This window comes from Colletes latitarsis, chromosome 5, assembly GCF_051014445.1.
Source record: "Colletes latitarsis isolate SP2378_abdomen chromosome 5, iyColLati1, whole genome shotgun sequence".
Taxonomy (NCBI): Eukaryota; Metazoa; Arthropoda; class Insecta; order Hymenoptera; family Colletidae; genus Colletes; species Colletes latitarsis.
The window spans coordinates 31,044,944-31,066,316 of record NC_135138.1 but is presented as its reverse complement, the minus strand read 5'-3'; the positions used below and the strand labels follow the sequence as shown (position 1 = coordinate 31,066,316).

Below are 21,373 nucleotides of genomic sequence, written 5' to 3'. Positions count from 1 at the left end.
GAATAAAGCCTCGGGGCAAAAATTTTGTCACGTCTTTCTAATTCACCCTTGCCCTCTTTATTATTCCCCCAGTCACATCACGGGTCCTCTCGTTAATGGGAATTCGTGATTTTGAAGTCGATGCGGCTCCATCGTCGTTCTCAATGGGAGGATGCAGGAAGAAAAGGAGGACGAGGAACGATCTTTTCCTCGCAGCACCCGAAGGTGCAATTAACGTCAACGCGTACCAAACGAGATTTATTAGCTCTCTGGCATAATTGCTTCCAAAGAAGCTAGCAAACGGCAATCTTTTTTTCTGTACAATTACATCTAACGAAAGCAATTATCTAATTTCGTTAGCACGGACGCTAGGTTCCTTAAACGTGTGTTCCGTACAGAAGATTGAACATTGAAGAGTATATTCATTAATAACAAGTTTAATATTTATATCGAAATCGTTATTTTCGAGTGAATTTATGCTATCGTTGCGTAAACGATGTTCGTAAACAAGCGTTTAAAAAAATATACGAATATTCCTGATAAAAGCAACTGAAGATTAATTAATTTCGCTCGATTTAAACTGTTTGGAGTACTGAATTAATTATTTAGAATTGAAACGTTGAAAATTAAAATTTTACGAATTACTGCGCGGTATATCGTCGGAACTTTTCGTTGTCACATTTTTTCGAAAATATTATTCAAAAATTGTGAAACATTTATTCGAAACGAGCGAGATCGAGAAATCCTCGTGTAAATTATTTAGATGCGCGACCGTACCGAAGCATCTGCGGATTATTGCGTTTCAGTGAAGCTCTCGTAAACCAGAGATAATCGAAACGCAGAAGGTAATTAGGTAATTAGTTACCCAGCAACGCAAGCGTCCCAACTACGTTTATGTACATAAATACGGGATTTTCATCTAACTCAATGTGGCTGTTAGAGATATTACTGACAGAGTTCGCCCTATCAGAACTCTGCGCGTCGATTCAAGCAACGAGGCACTTTTGTCGCCATTAACCACCTGAAATTCATCGAGGCAACTTCGAACGGCGCGAATTTATAAACGCGACGTTCCCTGGAGAATCGCCTTGCGAAATTAATTTCTGTAAAAGACTCTAAATTGTAAATTGTGCATTGAACCGAATATAATACAAAATTACGTAATATTATTGCACGAAATTGAGAAAAATCGTTGCGTAAGGTTCGATTTCGTGTTGTAGGAGTTGAACAACAGACACTTGGAACCGGTGGAAGTGTTTCGAGGCATACCATACGCGGCACCACCCCTGGGGGATTTACGATTTCGACCCCCGATCTCACCGATCCCTTGGAACGGTATCAAACTGGCGGATTCCTTCGGCGCGGTTTGCCCCCAACATTTTCCAGACGTCACCAATGACACGGCCGCGTTGTTGCAAATGCCCCTGGACAGGTATCACCAGCTGAAACGGTTACGCATGCTCCTGATGAATCAAAGCGAGGACTGCCTCTTTCTGAATCTATACATACCTGGGAGCGGTGAGAATAATCGAAATTAAAATATACATTACTGTTCAAACAGCAGTTTATAACAGAGACAACATTTTATCGGAATAAATAGATAACCACTAATGGAACAGTTAAATTTTGATACGTTCGGTGTGAAATTTATTTCGCTCTATAATTAAAACGTTTGTTTTTACTCGTTGCTCGAAATTCTTATACAGATAAAAATTTTATCTCTGATTTATAATCTACTGGTTGCATACAGCATAATTTATCTGAGTATTCTCGATCGAAAATGGTCACATAAATATCGCGGAATAATAAGTTAGATATCAGTATGATAAACAAAATTCTGTTAGTAGTAATAATAAAATAATAATTTTTAATATTCTATGATTATAAGGAAAAATAGACGCAGGTGGCAAGAGAACTCGTTTTAAGGGTTCTATTCTTCCCGGTTCGAACGCATTCGTAAAAATCGCATAAAAATTTTATCCATCTCTGATCTACTGTTGCATACAGCATAATTTATCTGAGTATTCTCGATCGAAAATGGTTGCATAAATATCACAGAATAATAAGTTAGATATCAGTATGATAAACAAAATTCTGTTAGTAGTAATAATAAAATAATAATTTTTAATATTCTATGATTATAAGGAAAAGTAGACGCAGGTGGCAAGAGAACTCGTTTTAAGGGTTCTATTCTTCCCGGTTCGAACGCATTCGTAAAAATCGCATAAAAATTTTATCCATCTCTGATCTACTGTTGCATACAGCATAATTTATCTGAGTATTCTCGATCGAAAATGGTCGCATAAATATCACAGAATAATAAGTTAGATATCAGTATGATAAACAAAATTCTGTTAGTAGTAATAATAAAATAATAACTTTTAATATTCTATGATTATAAGGAAAAATAGACGCAGGTGGCAAGAGAACTCGTTTTAAGGATTCTATTCTTCCCGATTCGAATGCATCCGTAACAATCGGTTAGCGAGTTTCGTGTTATTATTTGGCGGTTTCGTGAACGCGAACAGCTACGAATTAAATCGGCCGAACGGATTGCACGCGATAGAGAAATTCAATTTTCGACGAAATCAATAAAAGCGACGTTCTGTACTAATCGCCTCGTGCTCGTTTCCGCTTAGCCGCCGATTAAAGAGCGATATTTAGCCGCGATGGAAGCGCGATTAACGATACTTTGGAGAGATATTACGGTGACGACCAAACTGCATAACGCGGACGGCCAATTGACCGGTAAATCTCTTTCGTTATATGCGCGATTACGCTCATCTATAGTAAGATACAAAGTGATTGCGTTCCCACGCGACATTGATAACGTTACGACTCGTAACACGTTAAAGCTTTCGCGTAAAATTCAGTGATTTTTAATTTCGATGTTCGAGCAAAGACATCTTTTTATTCCTTCGCAAATCAACGTTCGAACTTTGAAGCAAACTGTATTGTTTACGACTATATTCCCGATTCAAATATCGCCCTGACAAAGGAAGAAAATGAAGGAACGAGGCCGGGTAATATTCTGTGAGAAATATACGATCTGCGAGCGCACCGGCGCGTTGCCAGGGGAAATTAATTCCTCTGATCCTACGACTTCTGGACCGAAATTTCTCGGTCCTGAATTATTTTAATTTAAACAATTGAACGTCCTCGCGAGCGTTCTTGTCCGTGACGTTTCTCTTGACAAGCCTCGCGTATGCTTCTCCGACACTGTCAAGTGTAATCGCAATTGTTATCGCACGGTTTCGTGCAAGAGCAACTAATTACAAGACAGACAGTCTGGCTGGTCTGCTCAAGCACTGCCCGGTTCTACTGTTTTGTCCGACCGTGTGCTTATCTCTTCTACTGTCGCGTACGAAATACGAATAGAATTTAACCAGACACTCAGACCACCAACAAAATTATTAATATCGATTCTATTTTTTGCTGATGATCGAGTAAAATTTAAACGACAATTAAATTTGAAATGTGTCGATCGACTGGAAAGTAAGTTATCGTTAAAAAAAACAACTAAAAAGTGGAATGTAATTTTTGTATCGATCGCCAGGATTTAATACGCACTTCTGACTCTTATTCAAATTTATGTTTGTCAAATTCGTGTCAGCAGAATTCCGTTTCTGCAGCTTTGGTACCTACGGGGTCAAATTTATTGTGGCAATAAAAATCATGAATTTTTATAGGGTCTCGTGGGGAAGCAGCTCCGTACGCGGTAATGGTGTACGTTCATGGCGAAAGTTTCGAATGGGGAACAGGAAACGTCTACGATGGCTCCGTCTTAGCCAGTGCTGGCCACGTTATAGTGATCACGCTGAACTATCGACTAGGAATCTTGGGTATGCACTATGCTTTTACAAGACAAGAATTGTACATCGAGTAGGATGTTCAATATTAAATAATAATATTATATTGATTAAATGCATGTCCTCTATAGGTATCTAGAAATGTTGAGACCAAATTTATACTACCTCTTACTGAAGTCAAATGGATGAAAGAAGTTTATTGAAAAGATATAAACTTTTGAAGATATTTATGATTGATTGTGGCAGTTGTAAGGAATATATTCAAAATGCATTTACTATTATTTACAATACAGGTAAAATATTCGAAAGAGTTCGACGAATGAAAGCCCGCATTCTTGCAAAGGAAGGAGTTTTAGAACATTTCTTACAACTGCTACGATAAATCATAAATATCTTTAGAAGCTTGTATCTTTTCATCTATTTGACTTCAGTAACATGTAGTTTAATTTTTGGGACAACCACTAACACGCACGAGTTTGCATGTTTCAGTAGATAGGGTTAAATAAATTCGATTAAAATAAAACGTTGACCAAATAAGAAGCCTGACGACGAATGAATAATCTCTGTCGTTCTAATACACTTGTAACTGTTATTTATTTCTTCCGTTAAATCCTGCCCCACTAATAGCGTGTACCAGAAACGAGCGCCGTTACTACGCAATAATTACTCCTGGCCGTCGCGCGCATAAATCTGTGCGGAGATTAATATTTCACGGGTCTCTAACTGCATTCAATTACGGTATCTGTAACGTAGAAATACTTGGTGCACCGGTGCCCTATAATCGAACCATCCACGAATACCCGATACGTAAACAACTGTATTGCGAAACGAACCTCGATAAAAACTAGATTTCATTTGCGATATAAGTACTAACGGACCTCGACGCTCGCTGTGTTTCCTCTTGGTGCAGCGTCGGTTTTGCGTTGTAGAATGGTAAACTGAAACAACGGGGTTAGGTAAAACGGGGATCGAGATCGTGGAATGATTCGATAGGATAATAGAAACGGCCAAAATATTTGTCAGGTTCCGTTTGTCGTGGGGATACGTCGGTTCAACGATGCCTTGGCGATGTTCCAGGTTTCCTGAGGACTCGTCCGTATCCGGACAAGACGCCAGAATCCGGCGGAAATTTGGCCTTAAAGGATATCGCGATAGCGCTGCGTTGGGTTAGGGAGAACATCGCTGCTTTCGGTGGTGATCCGACCAATATCACCTTACTGGGACACGACACTGGCGCGGCGTTGGTGAATTTTCTATTGCTCGCCCCCTATGGCAAAGGTGAGACGCTCTGCAAGTTCTGAGATATCGTAAAAGCACTGTCATCTATCCTAAAAATGATGGGGGAATATCGTGAATAGAGTAGACGAACTGGGCCACACACAGGGTGAGCTATTAAGAACCTCTGACTTGAAACGAACGTACAGTAAGAAGCAAAACTGTGAACTGAAAATTTTTTATGTAGAATACAAAATACTTAGTATTATCTGCAATCTTCTGGCTTTTCAAAACAAATTTAACGTTTGTGACATTTGCGACTAATTTTGAGTAGACTTAGTATTTCGTCTGCAAACATTTTCTTAGCAATTGCTTCCATAAGGGAATAAAATTGTTGGTTTATTACGATTGCCAATCCAAAATGCAAAGGTTAGATCCTTGGAATTAGATAAATTTGACGAATCGCGCGCCTAAGAGGGTCGATTAAACTTGAATCTGGTATTTGATTCAGCCGATGACGAAGGACCGTGCAATAACAAGCGGACCCGAATGAAAATCGATTTGGAATAGAGCAGAAATATCTCTGTCGGTTACGATTAGAGGATCCAGCACGCGCGACGCTCGATAGATTAATCGGCGAGAGATTAGCCCCGGGAAACCATCGAGAGCCGACAATCGAGATAGTGGAACATCACGTAAAAAAAAGAAGGGAACGAAAGAGGAAAAATTGCGTGTATCGATCTCGCGCGATGGTGACAAATTGCGTGGGTTCGTTTTGTTCCTGGAGAAACGAAAATGTATTTTTTTATTGGCATTAAAATCCACCCGTATGGGAACCAAGTTTCAAGCGAAACAGGCAACGTCAATACGGAGAAACCGGCATTATCGAGTAAAAATAAACGCGAAACGCCACGGTGGCTGCTATGTAAATATTCTGTGACGTTATAATATTATTACTCGGGCTCGTTGCAACATATAGGAGCATTATTCCGCTCCGAAGACGAGCAACGGCCCGTGAACCAAAGCAGAGTTAGCGGGTAATCAATGCATAATTGGGGCCAATTTAACGCATGCATATGTTACTCACCACTGCTCGATGTATCTTTGTTATCGCTCCGCTCTAACGAAGCGAAGACTGTCGAATTTCTGATTAATATTCTGCCACCATGATCATGTAAACATGCAAATTGACGTAAACAAAACTCTATAGGTCCATTCAGTCGTCTTTACGTAATAAATTTCAATACAAATGATGAAAATGGTACAGTTAAATATAACTCTGGACGTAATGAAGTTACACGATTCAAAAATTATAGGATGACTGTTGTCGTATTTCGCCAATATCAAGAGGGAGATTCGAGATATTCATATTAACCCCTTGCCATACAATGACGTGTCTGACTCGTCACAAGTTTTTGATGTCAAGTTTCACAATTATCAAGGCCACTCACTCATCGTCGAGTCTTATAAATTAAAATCAACATACTTTTAAATTCACGAGGTACTCGCACAACAAATCTATTTTTTTCGTGCCCATTAAATCGTACGTCAATGGGTTAAAAAGGTGGTCTCGGTCAGATTATTATCAAAGGTTCAAAGAATTCAGCAAATAATTTGCTACCGATAAAAAAGAAATGGCTGCATCAGACGTTTCGGAAAACCGTATATTTCCTACCGTGAGTATAGCAATCTTGAGAGGGGGTGAGTGGTAAATAAACGTAGGAGAAGAGAAAAAGGACAAAAGAACCGGAAGGCGAAACATAGTCTTTCGATATGAACCAACGAGGTAATTTAGCCAAAGTTCCGACGAATTCGCTGGTCCGTCGCTGGAATTCGTAGCTGAACAGACGTATGCCAGTCGTTGAGGTTGCAAAAAGAGGAGGGAACCGGAGTAAAAGTTGTCCGGTCGGGGCATCAACTTCCTCCGTGCTCTTCGACCCCACTCGAGTGCATTCTAGCGGCGCTTCCACGGACGGATCGAAAAGCCCTCGTTCTCTCTCTCGTTCGCCGGAAGTTAGTCGTCCGGCGTTCGTGGTATCAGGATTAAAAAGAGGCGAAGAGCGAGCGGATAAAAGCCGCAGCCTCGGACGATGAAGAGAAGCTGTTTCGCCCGTCGCTTCCTGCGCCCACTCTAGAAACGGAGACACCGCGTTTAGCCGCGGGGCGAACAGAACCTCTCAAGATGTAAACTGTTTGCTGCGTTTCCGGTCCGGCCGGAAGCTCAGGAAAATAGCCAAGCAGCAGAACAAATCCCAAGTAACTCTCTGCTTTCGATCTTCTTTATCGTAGCCCTGCTGCAACTAAAGAAACGACGTTTCTCCGTTACTAGAATATATCAAGATTGGAAATAAACAAATGACAAAAATTCTGGTGGGAACTTGTACAGGGTGTTTATACAATAATAGTATTGTATCAGAAGTCGTATTGATTTGAAGTCAAACTTACAAAATCAAAGTTTTTTATAATCGTCAGGTTCGATAAAAGGTTCAAAGAAACTTGTAAAAAATAATGTACAAAAAATATCTACGGTACAAGTATTTCGTAAATATTCATAAATATATTAGAAATTTACAATGGTTAAAACTGTGTGTAAATGAAAATAAGGTACAAGGACAATATTGCGTACAAAACTGAGAATTATTATTTTAAACAGTATACTGTGATAGCGCCCGGATACTTTGGAAAGCAAATAAAATTTCTTTAACGAGACGGTACGCTTAAAAAGTGGAATTAATTGGCCTGAAAACTGGAACCGTGCTTCTAACCGACGAGAAACATATTTTACGAATATTCTGACGGAAAGGTATTCCTTTTTTTCGAAACATGATGAATAATGACAGAATATGAAACCTGTCGACGTGGAAACGAATTTTTCACGAAAAGAAGTACGTATTCGAAATGTCATATTTTTATCCTGTACCGTAACTCTCTTCAAGTTCCTTTGAATTAATAAAAGGAACAATTTATCGGATAATCTGATTTTTTATCGAAAGGAACTAGGTCTATTTTGCTCATTATACATTTTGCTCAAAATGCCCGTAACGATAAATTTGCAATTTAACAAAGTCCTCGAGTCGTAACGCACAATATGATCGACCGTAGTTTAAAATCGACTCAAGAATCGTCGTGTCTCGAAGATTCATAGCGTCGCGAGACGTGATCGAGCCGAGACCGTAATTTATATTTCACGCGTGATGTTACCGCGACCGAAACTTGGCGAATCTACATTTCTAAGGCGTAATGACGACTCGACGTTCCACGCGCGACGTTCCCAATGGCCTGCTGTAAAATTTTCATGGGACGAATGAAGCAATTTGCATGCAGGATGCGACGTTTAATCGCGCTGACGAAACGATAAGAAGCTCCGGGAGCTCGTTGCAGCCGCCGAGAGATACGAGGCGATCTCAAACTGGTCTAGACAACGGTGTAATATTCGGAATAAAGGCAATAAATTGGATCCTAGCTCCGATATCGGGCTACCGTCCTTTCGAACTTTGATTTACTTTCGATCCACCGCGAGGGAAGCCACGAAGAACCTGCGAAATTAGAAAGCTTTCTCATAAACTTGATCCCCCATGGCCCGTTCTAAGGTAATTCTCGCCCAGAATGTGTTTGTTAGGACAACGTTTCTTGAACTTTACCTATCCACAAATCTTCTTCGACAAAGAAAATTCCATCCTTTTTTTTCCTTTGAATTTAACGCTAAACGAGTCTTTTACGAGGCAACGTACTTCTAATTTTTGCATTATACGTATAGAAAGTTGTGTTTTCAAGTTTATTAAATATCTTTCTTTTTTATGTCAATTTTTCTTAGAACGTGCATTTTAAAAATCTGTACAAATATATCCAATAACTTTACTCTAAATGTGCATACTTGGTTTTTAACAATCATCGATACATATGTCGTTTGCATTTCTTTCGGTGCATAAACGCTATCCGGACTCTAACTTTTTCATTTCATTTTGTTCGAACTAAATCGAAGCTTTTCAATTCCCGTTGTCATCCGCAAATATCATGAAAGCTTCCTTGTTATCGTTACATGCCACGGTTTTCTGTTTGCATTTAATCTTTCCCGATCCCGCTAACGAAAAGTATACAGTTCCTCCCGCGCGTCCTCGACTCCTTTCATTTTCTTTCGTAATCCTCGTTCCTTCGATTCCCCAGTTTTACAACGTTTTTCGTATTTTTGTTCCATTCGAACGAAACCGGCGATTCGCGATAATTTGTCCCTTCCTCTTCCCCCTTCTGTTCTGGGCCAATCGTAATCGAGAAACGAAGTCAACGGCCGTTTTATGATGAGAGAGACCGGAAATGGGATCCCGCCGATAGGTTATCGAGGGTTGCTAATTAATTAAGGCGCGCCAGATCGATCGTTGAAGTTCGTGTACTTTGGAATTAAATGTTGGTTCTGTTGTAACTCGCGAACCGCTCTCGAGACAGTATGTTTACAATGTAAATCCTCCATTACTAATAATTGATAACTTAATACGATCGACGAATTTCCTGATTTTCATACTCGTTTTGTTTAACTCGACCATCAATAATTTAACATTACTGACAGACTAGTGACAGACAAGGAAGCCATAGATAGATTTATGGGGATTAACTCAAAAATTCCAATTCTGATGCTACGTAAATATTTCACAGTTACAATTTGTAGTAACATTTACGCGAATATGTCTGCTTCAGCAAATAAACGCGTGTTCCAGGTCTATTTCATCGCGTAGTATTGTCAAGTGGTTCGGGGTTAAGTCCGTGGGCCACCGTTCACGATCCAAACGATCTTCGCACAAAAGTGGCGGATCAAATAGGATGCTCCACGGCAAACGACGAAGATATCGCTGACTGTCTGCGCGGTGTTTCTCTTCGCGAGCTCATGACAGTCAAACTACCGGAAATCAGGTAACATAACGACTTATGGCGAAAGCAACGATAACGTGGGATGTAAAACAGAATCAAATCATTCTTAATATACAGGATGTTCGGTCACCCCTGATAAAAATTGTAATGGGAGATTCTAGAGGCCGAAATAGGACGAAAATCAAGAATAACAATTTATTGATGGAGGCTTCATTAAAAAGTTATTAACATTTAAAGTTCCGTACTGAATTTTTTTCTAGAAAATGCGCAGGATTTCGGGGGTATGTCTATTGACCAAAAATGATTGTAATTGACCCCAACAGCTAAAAATAATTTTTCCAGAACGATTTGAAATTTTTTTTTTCGCCGAAAAATTTAGGCACCTACCCCCTGTCGATTTCCCTTAAAAATTCGTTTTTGATTTTTAATAATTTTGATTAACGCTCCACAGAAAAATTGTCTAATACTTTTTTGTAGTTACCCATAAGGTCTACTTCAGAAAAAAGTTTTATTAAAATATATTCACTATTGTAGAAGTTATGGCTGTTTGAAAATTGAACCAGTTTTATGGGGTTTTTCTCACTTTACAGGGTTAAGGAACAATTTTTCGAATATTTTTGGAATTTATACATATTCTCCAGCAAAATACGCGTAGTTTGCTTTTTTAAACGTTAAAATCATCCAATCCGTTCAGGAGTTATGATGTTTTAAACATATGCATGAAATTTCAGTGAAACATATCAATGCTATGGTCAGACACTATATTTTCGGTAATGAATTTTTTTCTCGAAAGTGCGTAGGAATTCGAGGGTATATGTATTGACCAAAAATGATTGTAATTGACCTCTGCAACCAAAAATAATTTTTCCAGAATGAATTGAAATTTTTTAATTTTATTTTTTAATAACTTTCTAACGAAGCCTCAGTCAAGAAATTGATATTCTTGATTTTCGTCTTATTTTGGCCTCTAGAATCTGCCATTAAAATTTTTCCCTGGGGTGGCCGAATATCCTGTATAACGAATACAGATAAGAGCTGTATTCAACATACTGATAGATGTACTGTAAAAAAATCGGCGGGAAATAAAAATCTCATCGCGAGAACGGGACAAAATTAAACTCATCAAAATAACTACCGGCGACGAGCGCTCGATTAAATCACCCTGGAATACAGTTCCCCGCCAAAACGAACTAAAACGAACCCCGAACGTTGATCAACTTGTTAATTCCTGTGATCACCAAGACGAATGAAATTTTATGTCCCAGGTTCGTGCCTCGTATAGGACCCGGTCTGCCAGTGGACCAAAATAATCCAGATCCGGGCGTGGACATGGAAAGGGCCAGTGACACGTTCATCAAAGTGCCGTTGATCCTGGGTGTCTCCACCACGGAGTCGAATCTCGATTTCAACGCGAACGACATCGAGTACGGTTTCGAAGAGGATCATAGAAATCGTGTTTTACGAACGTTCATCAGGAACGCGTACGTTTACCACTTGAACGAGATCTTTTCTGCCGTGAGGAACGAGTACACGGACTGGGATAAGCCTGTCCTTCATCCTATCATCATAAGGGACTCGACGATGGAGGCGCTTAGCGACGGCCACACGGTGGCTCCGCTCATGAGAATCGCTTTTTATCACGCCAGGAGGGGAGCCAAGACCTACTTCTACCATTTCAGCCATCAGACGAAGGACAGTGGCTATCCTCAGGTCAGTGAGAAAATTAACTCTCGACTTCTCGTCGTCAGAAACTGACAGAATTTTATTCGAATAGTCGACGACGAATAAAATCTGTGATTTCAAAACACGGTTTGATTATCTGGAATCGATGGAATTTATAAACAGAGCGATTTTAGACACTGGGATAAACCATAGATCCTTTCTAAGGGAAGATACGAAATATTCACAGAGGAAGAAAGTTGTATTTAGAAGTTAAATAAGAGTAAAAAGCACTACTTTAATTTTTCGTTTCCTCGCCATTGATTCCCTCCTTTGCTTCGAGTTTTCGTCATGACGCAACCGTATCCTTGTTTAACTGCTACCCATGATTCCACAATGAAGCTACTGATTTAATCAAACGCCTCCCCCGTGTCTCGTAGGCGACGCATTACCGCGAAGATCCCCGACGAAGAGGGTGTAAATTAAACGCGACGTTATCCACTAAACTTGGTTCGTCGTTAGATTCTCGAAATTTCCTGTTATATTAAGTCGTCTTTTTACCCTCCCTTCCTTTTTCCTGTCAGCTGAAACGACGCGAACGAGGTGGTTTTTGAATGGGAGATTGGCTTCCTGGTGATTTACCGCGAACTTTTGGCCAAGATTGGTCGATTTCGCGCGTTAATGGCCGTTTCAGGGATGGGAAGATAACTGGCCGATCGTTTCGTGAGTTTTGATGGCCGATAAAAACGAGTTCGAGGAAAGTAGCTGAGAATCATGCTTTGTAAACTGTTTCTCGGCACATTCGAATTACTTTATAATTGAAATACAGAAATTTGATTAGAATTAGTCGTCCAGAAACTTATAATAATAATATTACATAAATCGAATTCTGTCGTCGCATTCTTTCCATATTTATTTGGAAAATTGTGTCGACTGTTGTCTTCGAGAGAAAATTATAATAACGTGAATTTATAAACGAAAAACAGAGAAATAATCGGCAGCTATGGAGAGTAATTTGTCGTAGTAGAGTACTAAACGGAGGCTTAAATAATGTGAAGTATTTAATTTGCATTCAGCGACACTGTCGATTAACTTCAATTAACACGTGTAATTTTATTTCATGAGAACAACGTTGCCTATGAATTTTAATGGACAGCTCCGCTTAATTATCCATGTAATAAATTTAGACCTGTTTATTGCATGTGACAATAAATTTACATCTATTTAATGCAGCAATCTTTCCTCGCACAATAATCTCGCTAGGCGCGATTTATTATACATGAATATCAATCTCTTTCAATAATTGCCATCAATTGTACTTTCCCCCATTATCCCCCATTATGTTCTATAAAACAACGTTTACGATAGAAACGTAAAGCCGTTAAATTAAATGAACAAAACGACTGTATCTCTTAATGTGTGTCTTAATTTGATATTTGACGCGAACGATTTATAGTTTTCTGTAACAAACCAGACAAAATTTGGTATCAAACTCTAGTTAGCTGTAAGAGGAAATGTATAACAAAGATGAAAGGAGAGAATCTTCAGTTTCCACTTAGAACAGCCTAAGAACGCGTATTGAAAATAGTTAAACTTTAGATGCGTGTAATTTCAAATCTACTAGTGTTTTATCCATAATTGATATACTAATAGAAGCGGTAAACCTTCCCTTTTAAAATGCTTTTTGGTTTTTGTCGATCGGACTTTTCGTTTTCGAGATATCGTAATTTATGTAAAAGGTAATTTTTCTTAATTCGACTATCGCTGTCTTCGTCTGACGCGTCGCGCTGGACCTCTCTTTCTCGTACGTGACTCGTGACCATCTGGCCGACTGACCTACTTTCAATGTGCGCGCGCGGTCAATGGCCTTGACAAGGCCATAGTAAACAAACACTTCGGACCCTTATATTTCCGGAACTAGCCACCGCATCGACGCGAAACTAAAATCGCTATATCTCCGGAACTAATAAAGCTATCGACTCGTACAAACGCTCATTTTAAAGGGTATTTCATCCCCTATCCGATGACCATATCAACTATCATAATTTATGCTATCTTCCATGTTTATTTTGACATTTACTTTGACGCTCGACTTGAAACAAAAATTGTCATATCTCCGGAACTAATAAAGCTATCGACTCGTACAAACGCTCATTTTAAAGGGCATTTCATCCCCTATCCAACGAATATACCAACCACTACAATTTATGCTCCCTTCTATGTTTAATTTCACATTTACTTTGACACTATGCATTCAAGGAAATTTTAACAATTCCTATCGATCATACGACTAGTGAGCGATGAAACTGGATTATAAATTGTTTATTTAATTGAAAATGAATATCTCTGTTCTTCTCTCGCGTATTTCCAATTACCATCCGTAATCCTTTTCCCTCGTTGGAAGTTGCTGTTTCCAGCCTCCGCATTCTTTCTTCGGCTCTTTATCCCCCCCTCTATTTCCCAGTTCTTAACGCGACCCTAACTCACGGCCGATTCTGCACCCCATCGGGGTTCTAAATTCCCCGAGAACGCGTTGATTATGGCAATGCCTGAAGTTGCAAAGAAAACTTATTAAACAGGCCGCCTTTCGCGCGCGACATGCTCTCGGTTTAATTAAATTTCGCTTTGTGTGTACGCAACTGACCGCCATGGTGAATAGACGCAGTAAATTGCTGTTAACTGCAACCCCGGGCGAAACTTATTAACTTTCGATTGTGCCGTGATTCGCGTTAGTTCTGATGAATTTCCTAACCTTTCTTTCCTGTTTTGGCCATGGATTCTACAAACTCATGGTGTTTATTATACAAAGATAAGAATTCGTCCCTAGAATTTCTTCTTCGATTTCACACCGAACGAATCTCTAAAATATATCTTCACGCTTATAGTAAAGACTAAATATTCTACAGTTAAATATTGTTGTTCAATTTAATCATACAACCCATAGCCCCACAATTCCAATATCTTCGTACACCTGAGTGTTCACGACGCGTCTACAATAAACGTGAAACGAGGAACCCAAATATATTCAATATATTCAGTACGAATATACTATACGAAGTCTTGAACATTAACCAAATATTCTTCGACTGTCGCCCGGTGTGAAAGTCCGTGTGCACCTGTACACAAATCCGTAGCATATCCAGGAAGATGCCGCGCGTGTACAGATGAAAAGGCAACACGACCGTTAACTACATTCAGTTGCTTGCGCTGCGAATTATCGGGAATTGCATCGTGACCCCAGCGTACCGTGGAACACAAACAAAATTGGGCACGTCTCCACGATACGCGCCGCTTTGCAATTACAATTGCCAAGTTCCAGCAGCTGGCCCGTCGAATCGCTAACGTAGCTGTTCTCCTAGCTAAGCTTCCTTCGAAGGAAATTGTTATCAGACCAGGACGCGTTCATCCTGAATTCCTTATCTTTCGAAAAAATTATACAATTTCTCTAGTACTCTGGTAGTTACCTTAAAATCTTGTATGGAAAAAAATCATTGATAAAACGTTCCACTAACGGGCATAATGGTATATTGTTTCAGCGTTTGGGCAGCATCCGTGGCGAAGATATACCCTATATTTTCGGACTACCGTTGGTTGCTGGCGGACCTTTCTTCCCCCGGAATTACTCTCGTCAGGATCAAGGCGTCGCGGAGGCAGTACTCACCTATTTCACCAATTTCGCGAAAACCGGAAATCCGAACGAGCCGTACAAAATCGAGTCGATGGATTACGGCACACCGAAGGAAAAAACACGATACCAGGATCTCACGTGGGAACAATATGAAACTGGCACACAGCAGTACCTAACGTTTGGTGCGTTCAATGTCTTACGACTCAAACTATTACTCATTGTCAGTGACGGATCTACACTTATCGAAGCGTGAAGCGTACTAATTTAAGGGATCCTTTCCTTCTCTTGAACGTTTAATAAAGATGTGTATTACATGATCTGTCTATTTTTATCACCTTATTTTACACGAACCTAAAAATGTTTCTAAACAGTAGTTAAATTAAGAAATGAATATAAGGGACCAAACTTCATTAGTTTTAAGATAGAACCGCCCCTGCCCTCACATACGATTGCACAATGAACCATTTATAATTCATAATTTGGGTTTGACTTGCATATTTCCAATTGTTTTTAGCGATGAAGCCAAAAATGAAGAGCCACTATCGCGGTCACAAGATGGCAGTTTGGCTCAACTTGATACCGCAACTCCATCGGCCGGGGGACGACGACGTCTCGATGCGACATCATCACTTTCGCGAAAGGGGCGACCACTTTTATGCGGGTAAAATAATTTTCAATACCAAACAGAAATCAAAAATATACAGGGTGTTCGGCCACCCCTGGGAAAAATTTCACTGGAGAATTCTAGAGGCCAAAATAAGACGAAAATCAAGAATATCAATTTCTTGATTGAGGCTTCGTTAGAAAGTTATTAAAAAATAAAATTAAAAAATTTCAAATCGTTCTGAAAAAATTATTTTTGGTTGCAGGGGCCAATTACAATCATTTTTGGTCAATACACATACCCTCGAATTCCTACGCACTTTCGAGAAAAAAATTCATTACCGAAAATATGTCTGACCATACCATTGATATGTTTCCCTGAAATTTCATGCATATCTTTGAAACGTCATAACTCCTGAACGGATTGGACGATTTTAACGTTTAAAAAAGCAAACTACGCGTATTTTGCTGGAGAATATGTACAAATCGTAAAAATATTCGAAAAGTTGATCCTTGACCTCGCAAAATGAGAAAAACCCCATAAAACTGGTTCAATTTTCAAACGACCATAACTCCTACAATAGTGAATATATTTTAATGAAACTTTTTTCTGAAGTAGAGCTTATGGATACCTACAAAAAAGTATTAGACAACTTTTCTGTAGGGCGTCAAACAAAATTATTAAAAATCAAAAACGAATTTTTAAGAGAAATCGACATAGGGTAGGTGCCTAAATTTTTCAACGAAAAGAAAAAATTTTAAATCGTTTAAAAAAAATTATTTTCAGTTACCGGGACTAATTACAATCATTTTTGGTCATTAGACATACCCTAAAAATCCTACTCACTTTCGAGAAAAAAATTCGAGAAGGTGTAAAATTTTTCGACAAAATTAAAAAATTTCAAATCGTTCTAAAAAAATTATTTTTAGTTACGGGGGTCCATTACAATCGTTTTTGGTAAATACACATACCCCCGAAATCCTACATACTTTCGAGAAAAAAATTCTTTACCGAAAGTATACTTTGTGGCCGGAAATGTTTCTATAACTTCTTAACAGAGCCTCAATCACCAAATTAGTATTCTTGATTTTCGTCTTATTTTGGCCCTAGAACCTCCCATTAAAATTTTTCCCTACGCTGGGCGATCACCCTATGAGTTAAATTAAAATTAAAGCCTTTAATGTCTCCACGTGAAACATCGTTGGTCGACAGGATCTTGATTCATCGCTAAGGTAACAATCGTCGAATTTAGGAAACCATATTTGGTTCTAGGTCCGGTTCGTGACGAGTGGTATACACCATTGCCGCTGGTAGGGACGACAAAAACAAGCGCGTCGTCGACGACAGCGTGCAGCACGTCAACGGGTGAAGACGCCATTGCAGAGGACATCACTTCCGTTTTCGACGATTCGGAGGACGATGCCGAACTGCTACAAAGACTAGCCTCCCGACACTACTACAGCACAACCACCGCCCTGGCCATCACCGTGGGCGTCGGTTGCATCCTTCTGGTGCTCAACATGTTGATATTCGCCGGTATTTATTATCAAAGGGACCGCGACAAGAAGAGAGCAGCGATAGACTGTACGCCCAACGGACAAGAATCCCTCCCAATGACAACTAGATCTTCCATAAAAGCACCGGAGAACCCGAGGCCGTCGCAGGAACCGCCACCGTCTTACACGACCCTTGCAAGGAGTCCTTCCATTCAGGAACACCAACAGATGCATCAGTGTCAATCGTTGGACGAGAACGAGCAGACCAGAAACGATCCAAAATTTGGCCACGGGACTAGCAACGCCATCCACAAGGATCCGATACCTCCGAAGCCACCCACGAGAACGACCAGTTCGCTCAGCACCACAGGTGGCACAAACACCATCAAGAAACGCGTGCAGATACAGGAGATATCTGTATAGCATTAGGGGTTGCCCCAAGAGGGCAACGCAAAAGCTAAAAGAGTGACTTTCGTGGACTTTGAGGGCACTACCGAGTCCAAGTTCTAAGGGAGTAATTGGCAAGGATAGAGATCTTTGGTTAGATCATGATATTTAACGCTTTCAACTCGCGAACAAAGATGTTTGGATCGAAATTGAGACGCGAACAAGGATCGAATACTTGGATGGCTCTTTCGAACTGCAGTTACTTCCGAGTCACCGAATATAAAGAAATAGTTTGTTGATATACATACAGAGCAAGAAAGTGAGCTGCGATAATGAATCGTTTAACCGAATTGAGAGTGTGATTATTCTTCTAAGGGTTTTAATGTGACGTTTGTGTCGAAGTGAATCTGTAGAATAAATCAGAAGGTAATTAATCTAAATCATTTATATAGACTAAGTAACTAATTGATATAATGATAAATGAAAAAAGAAACTACGATGTGTAATACAACTGCCATCTCGCCGAACAATGAAAGTGTTCCTCCGTGGCTTGATAATGACTTTAAGAAAATCGATATGTTGCTTAATAATCGTCGATACCATGTCTTGCAGAATAATTATTGTCATGCAACCTCACGAAATACTTACGTATTTTGGTCACGAATATCAGTGTAACGGCATTGATGATGGAATTAAATTCTAATCGAGGCGAATGACTGACAGTAGGTAAGCAAAACACTATAAGGATTCACGAGCGAGTATTATAACTATTCCTCGTCGGGCCTATCGCCACAACACAATCAGTGTTCTATCAAGTGTTCTTCTCGTAGCTGACATCCAGGACTTAGGCATTGATGGTCATACAATTAGGGTAATTTCTGGTATAGCTGACGATTAGTCACATGGAATATTCCTAATTCTGTTTACACTCAAAACTTCGTGGTCGTTTGTGTCTTTTCTATTTTAACTACCAAAAGTCGTGCACGAATTTGCACAGATAATCAATTAGATAATATCTACGTTACGCGATTTGTAGCAGACAGTCGAGAATTATATCCGTGTTACTATGAAAACGTCTAAAATTATACGATAACAATTCTCGGGATCTACTTTATTAATGGTCTGATACGATGAGCAATTTGATCTCTCGTCTGATTTGCTCAAAACTGGTAAACAAAATTTACAGATTAACCAAAACCACCGTAGCAGTTGTATGTTTAAAGAATTCATTCAATTCATGGGGATTGCATGTACAGGGTGCTCGGCCACCCCTGGGAAAAATTGTAATGGGGGATTTTAGAGACCAAAATAAGACAAAAATCAAGGATATCAATTTCTTGACTGAGACTTCGTTAAAAGTTATTAAAAAATTTCAAATCATTCCGAAAAAATTATTTTTGGTTGCGGAGATCAATTACAATCATTTTTGGTAGATACACATACCCCCGAAATCCTACCCATTTTCGAGAAAAAAATTCGAGTAGGTGCCTAAATTTTTTGACGAAAAAAAATTTTTCGAATCGTTCTGGAAAAATTATTTTTAGCTGCAGGGGTCAATTCCAATCATTTTTGGTGAACAGACGTACACGCGAAATCCTACCCACTTTCGAAAAAAAAATTCGAGAAAATGTGAAATTTGTCGACAAAATTAAAAAATTTCAAATCGTGCTAAAAAAATTATTTTCGGTTCTGAGGATCAATTATAACCATTTTCGGTCAATAGATATATGTTCAAAATCCTACGCACTTTCGAGAATGTTTCGAGAAAAAACTTCAGTACGAGTGGAACTCTAAACGTTAATAACTTCTGGACGAAGCCTCCATCAACAAATTGGTGTGTTTGATTTTCATTTTATTTTGGTCTCTAGAATCTTCTATTAGAATTTTTCCCAGAGGTAGCTAAACACCCTGTATGAGAACTTTCTTTCGTTAAATGTTTCGTTCGCAAAAAAATCGATTAAACAAATTTTGTATCATAAGTGTACTAATGTACGCATTCTAGTTCACGCAACATCTGCGTAAACATTTATTCGCAAGAAAAATTTAAAGAAATGAACATAGTCAAGCGATGGTAACATGTAGAATACTTCCAATCACAAGAAACCTTACGACATTAAATGTAAATCTTTCGATCTTTTGAGGTTAGATTATTTGATTTCAGATACATTTAATAATAAAGTATATTATCTTACGTTTGGATCATTTATATATACCCGTGAAATTTGATACCTATTTCAAGTAACATTTTACTTCTTTACAAATAATCGTTAAATGTAAATCTTTCGATCTTTTGAGGTTAGCTTATTCAATTTCGGATATATTTAATAATAAAGTATATTATCTTATGTTTGGACCATTTATATATCCCGTGAAATTTGATACCCATTTCAAATAACATTTTATTTATTTATAAATAATCGTTAAAGTGAAGTATTTTACATGTTACAATAGTAATAACTCAACGTGTACAGTCATCTCAACAAATGCCATTAACCTCTTAAACCACCTATCATAGGATCAACTTGTCGGCTGAGAAAGAAAGAATATTAAAATACTCCATCGATTTTGCGTTGCTCGCCATCTCGATGTCATCGTTCGCCAATAAAGTTAAAAAAAGAAAAGACGTGTATTTACGCACTGATATCGATAAGAACCCAAAAGACCAGTTCGCGTTTGCATAAGGATTTACGCAAGTGCTTTGTGCAAGCTCAAGATTAAAATTAATGAAAATAATGTGCAAATATCGAATATTTAACTTTTGAACTTCACGATTCCGAACTACGAAACTCGCATAGCACTTGTGGGAAATGTCGATCGTCCTGGTCGCGATATGTGCTCAAAATATAATCATAAAACGGGAAATAACCTTCCTTAAATTAATACCTACATTTCCTCTTCGACCAAGTAATCTAAGGCGAGATTACACTCACGTTTACACGATTATAAATCATCTTTGTAAAATTTTTCAAGCTCGATCGGTTGTCATGCTTGGAGACGAGTGTTAAAAAAAAATCGAGCAGCAAAAACCGATATAGACATTTATTTTTCGTTTACTTTTTTCAATTAAATATATTCACCCAATATACGTACTTCTTTCTTTTTTCTATTAATTTGTAAAGCATAAATGGTGTGGTATATAATTTTATACTAACGACTTTTAATAAAATCACATCGATCCTTGCTCTTCTCCTTATTGCATTAATCAATATTTGCACGAAACATGTTATTTATACCATTAATTCAAGGAGATCAATTAGAAACCAAATTTTTCATAACCTAATAACGTCCTACTAAAAGATTTATGAAACTTTCCTTTGTAGAAAGAACGTTACGAACCTCAGCCAACACGTCACATCGTGTCGTTTCAATCGCCATATAAAAAAAGTAACGCCTATTTAATATATTTTAATATATTTAATCAATTATACGCATTCCCCGAGACACACGAAGTAATGGAAGCGTATCGGTACCATTAAGGACATAACGTTGTACTTAGGTAGCAGCATAATATGCATGGTGTTGCGTAATTGTACTGTCGATTTCGGACACTTTCAATACACCGTAACATAAATTCGTCGAATATTGTCCACAAACGGTTCGAATTGTCAACACATTGTGACTGTCAGTTAATTGTGTGAATGGGATATCAAGCACGTAACAGTGAAATTTAAGTAGCAGGTTAGATTACCCAACTTTGTAAATTTCACTGTAAAACAATAAAATGCTGATTTCTAAA

The 21,373-nt window shown here is 38.7% G+C and overlaps 1 protein-coding gene across 5 annotated transcripts in view; it reads left to right on the top strand.

Annotated features, from left to right (window-relative positions):
* The window catches only part of Nlg-5 (neuroligin 5), a 157,787-nt gene that overhangs the window by 136,265 nt on the left and 149 nt on the right, over window positions 1-21,373 (top strand). For 4 of the 5 annotated variants that reach the window (XM_076765750.1, XM_076765751.1, XM_076765749.1 and 1 more), the window contains 8 exons: window positions 1,200-1,497; window positions 3,669-3,821; window positions 4,866-5,066; window positions 9,713-9,905; window positions 11,129-11,573; window positions 15,059-15,332; window positions 15,665-15,811; window positions 17,027-21,364. In XM_076765750.1, the coding sequence (XP_076621865.1) occupies window positions 1,200-1,497; window positions 3,669-3,821; window positions 4,866-5,066; window positions 9,713-9,905; window positions 11,129-11,573; window positions 15,059-15,332; window positions 15,665-15,811; window positions 17,027-17,673 (2,358 nt within the window). In that variant the 3' untranslated portion in view covers window positions 17,674-21,364. Of the gene's footprint in view, window positions 1-1,199; window positions 1,498-3,668; window positions 3,822-4,865; window positions 5,067-9,712; window positions 9,906-11,128; window positions 11,574-15,058; window positions 15,333-15,664; window positions 15,812-17,026; window positions 21,365-21,373 lie in introns of those variants that run through there. The other variant, XR_013079735.1, reaches the window with a different exon arrangement.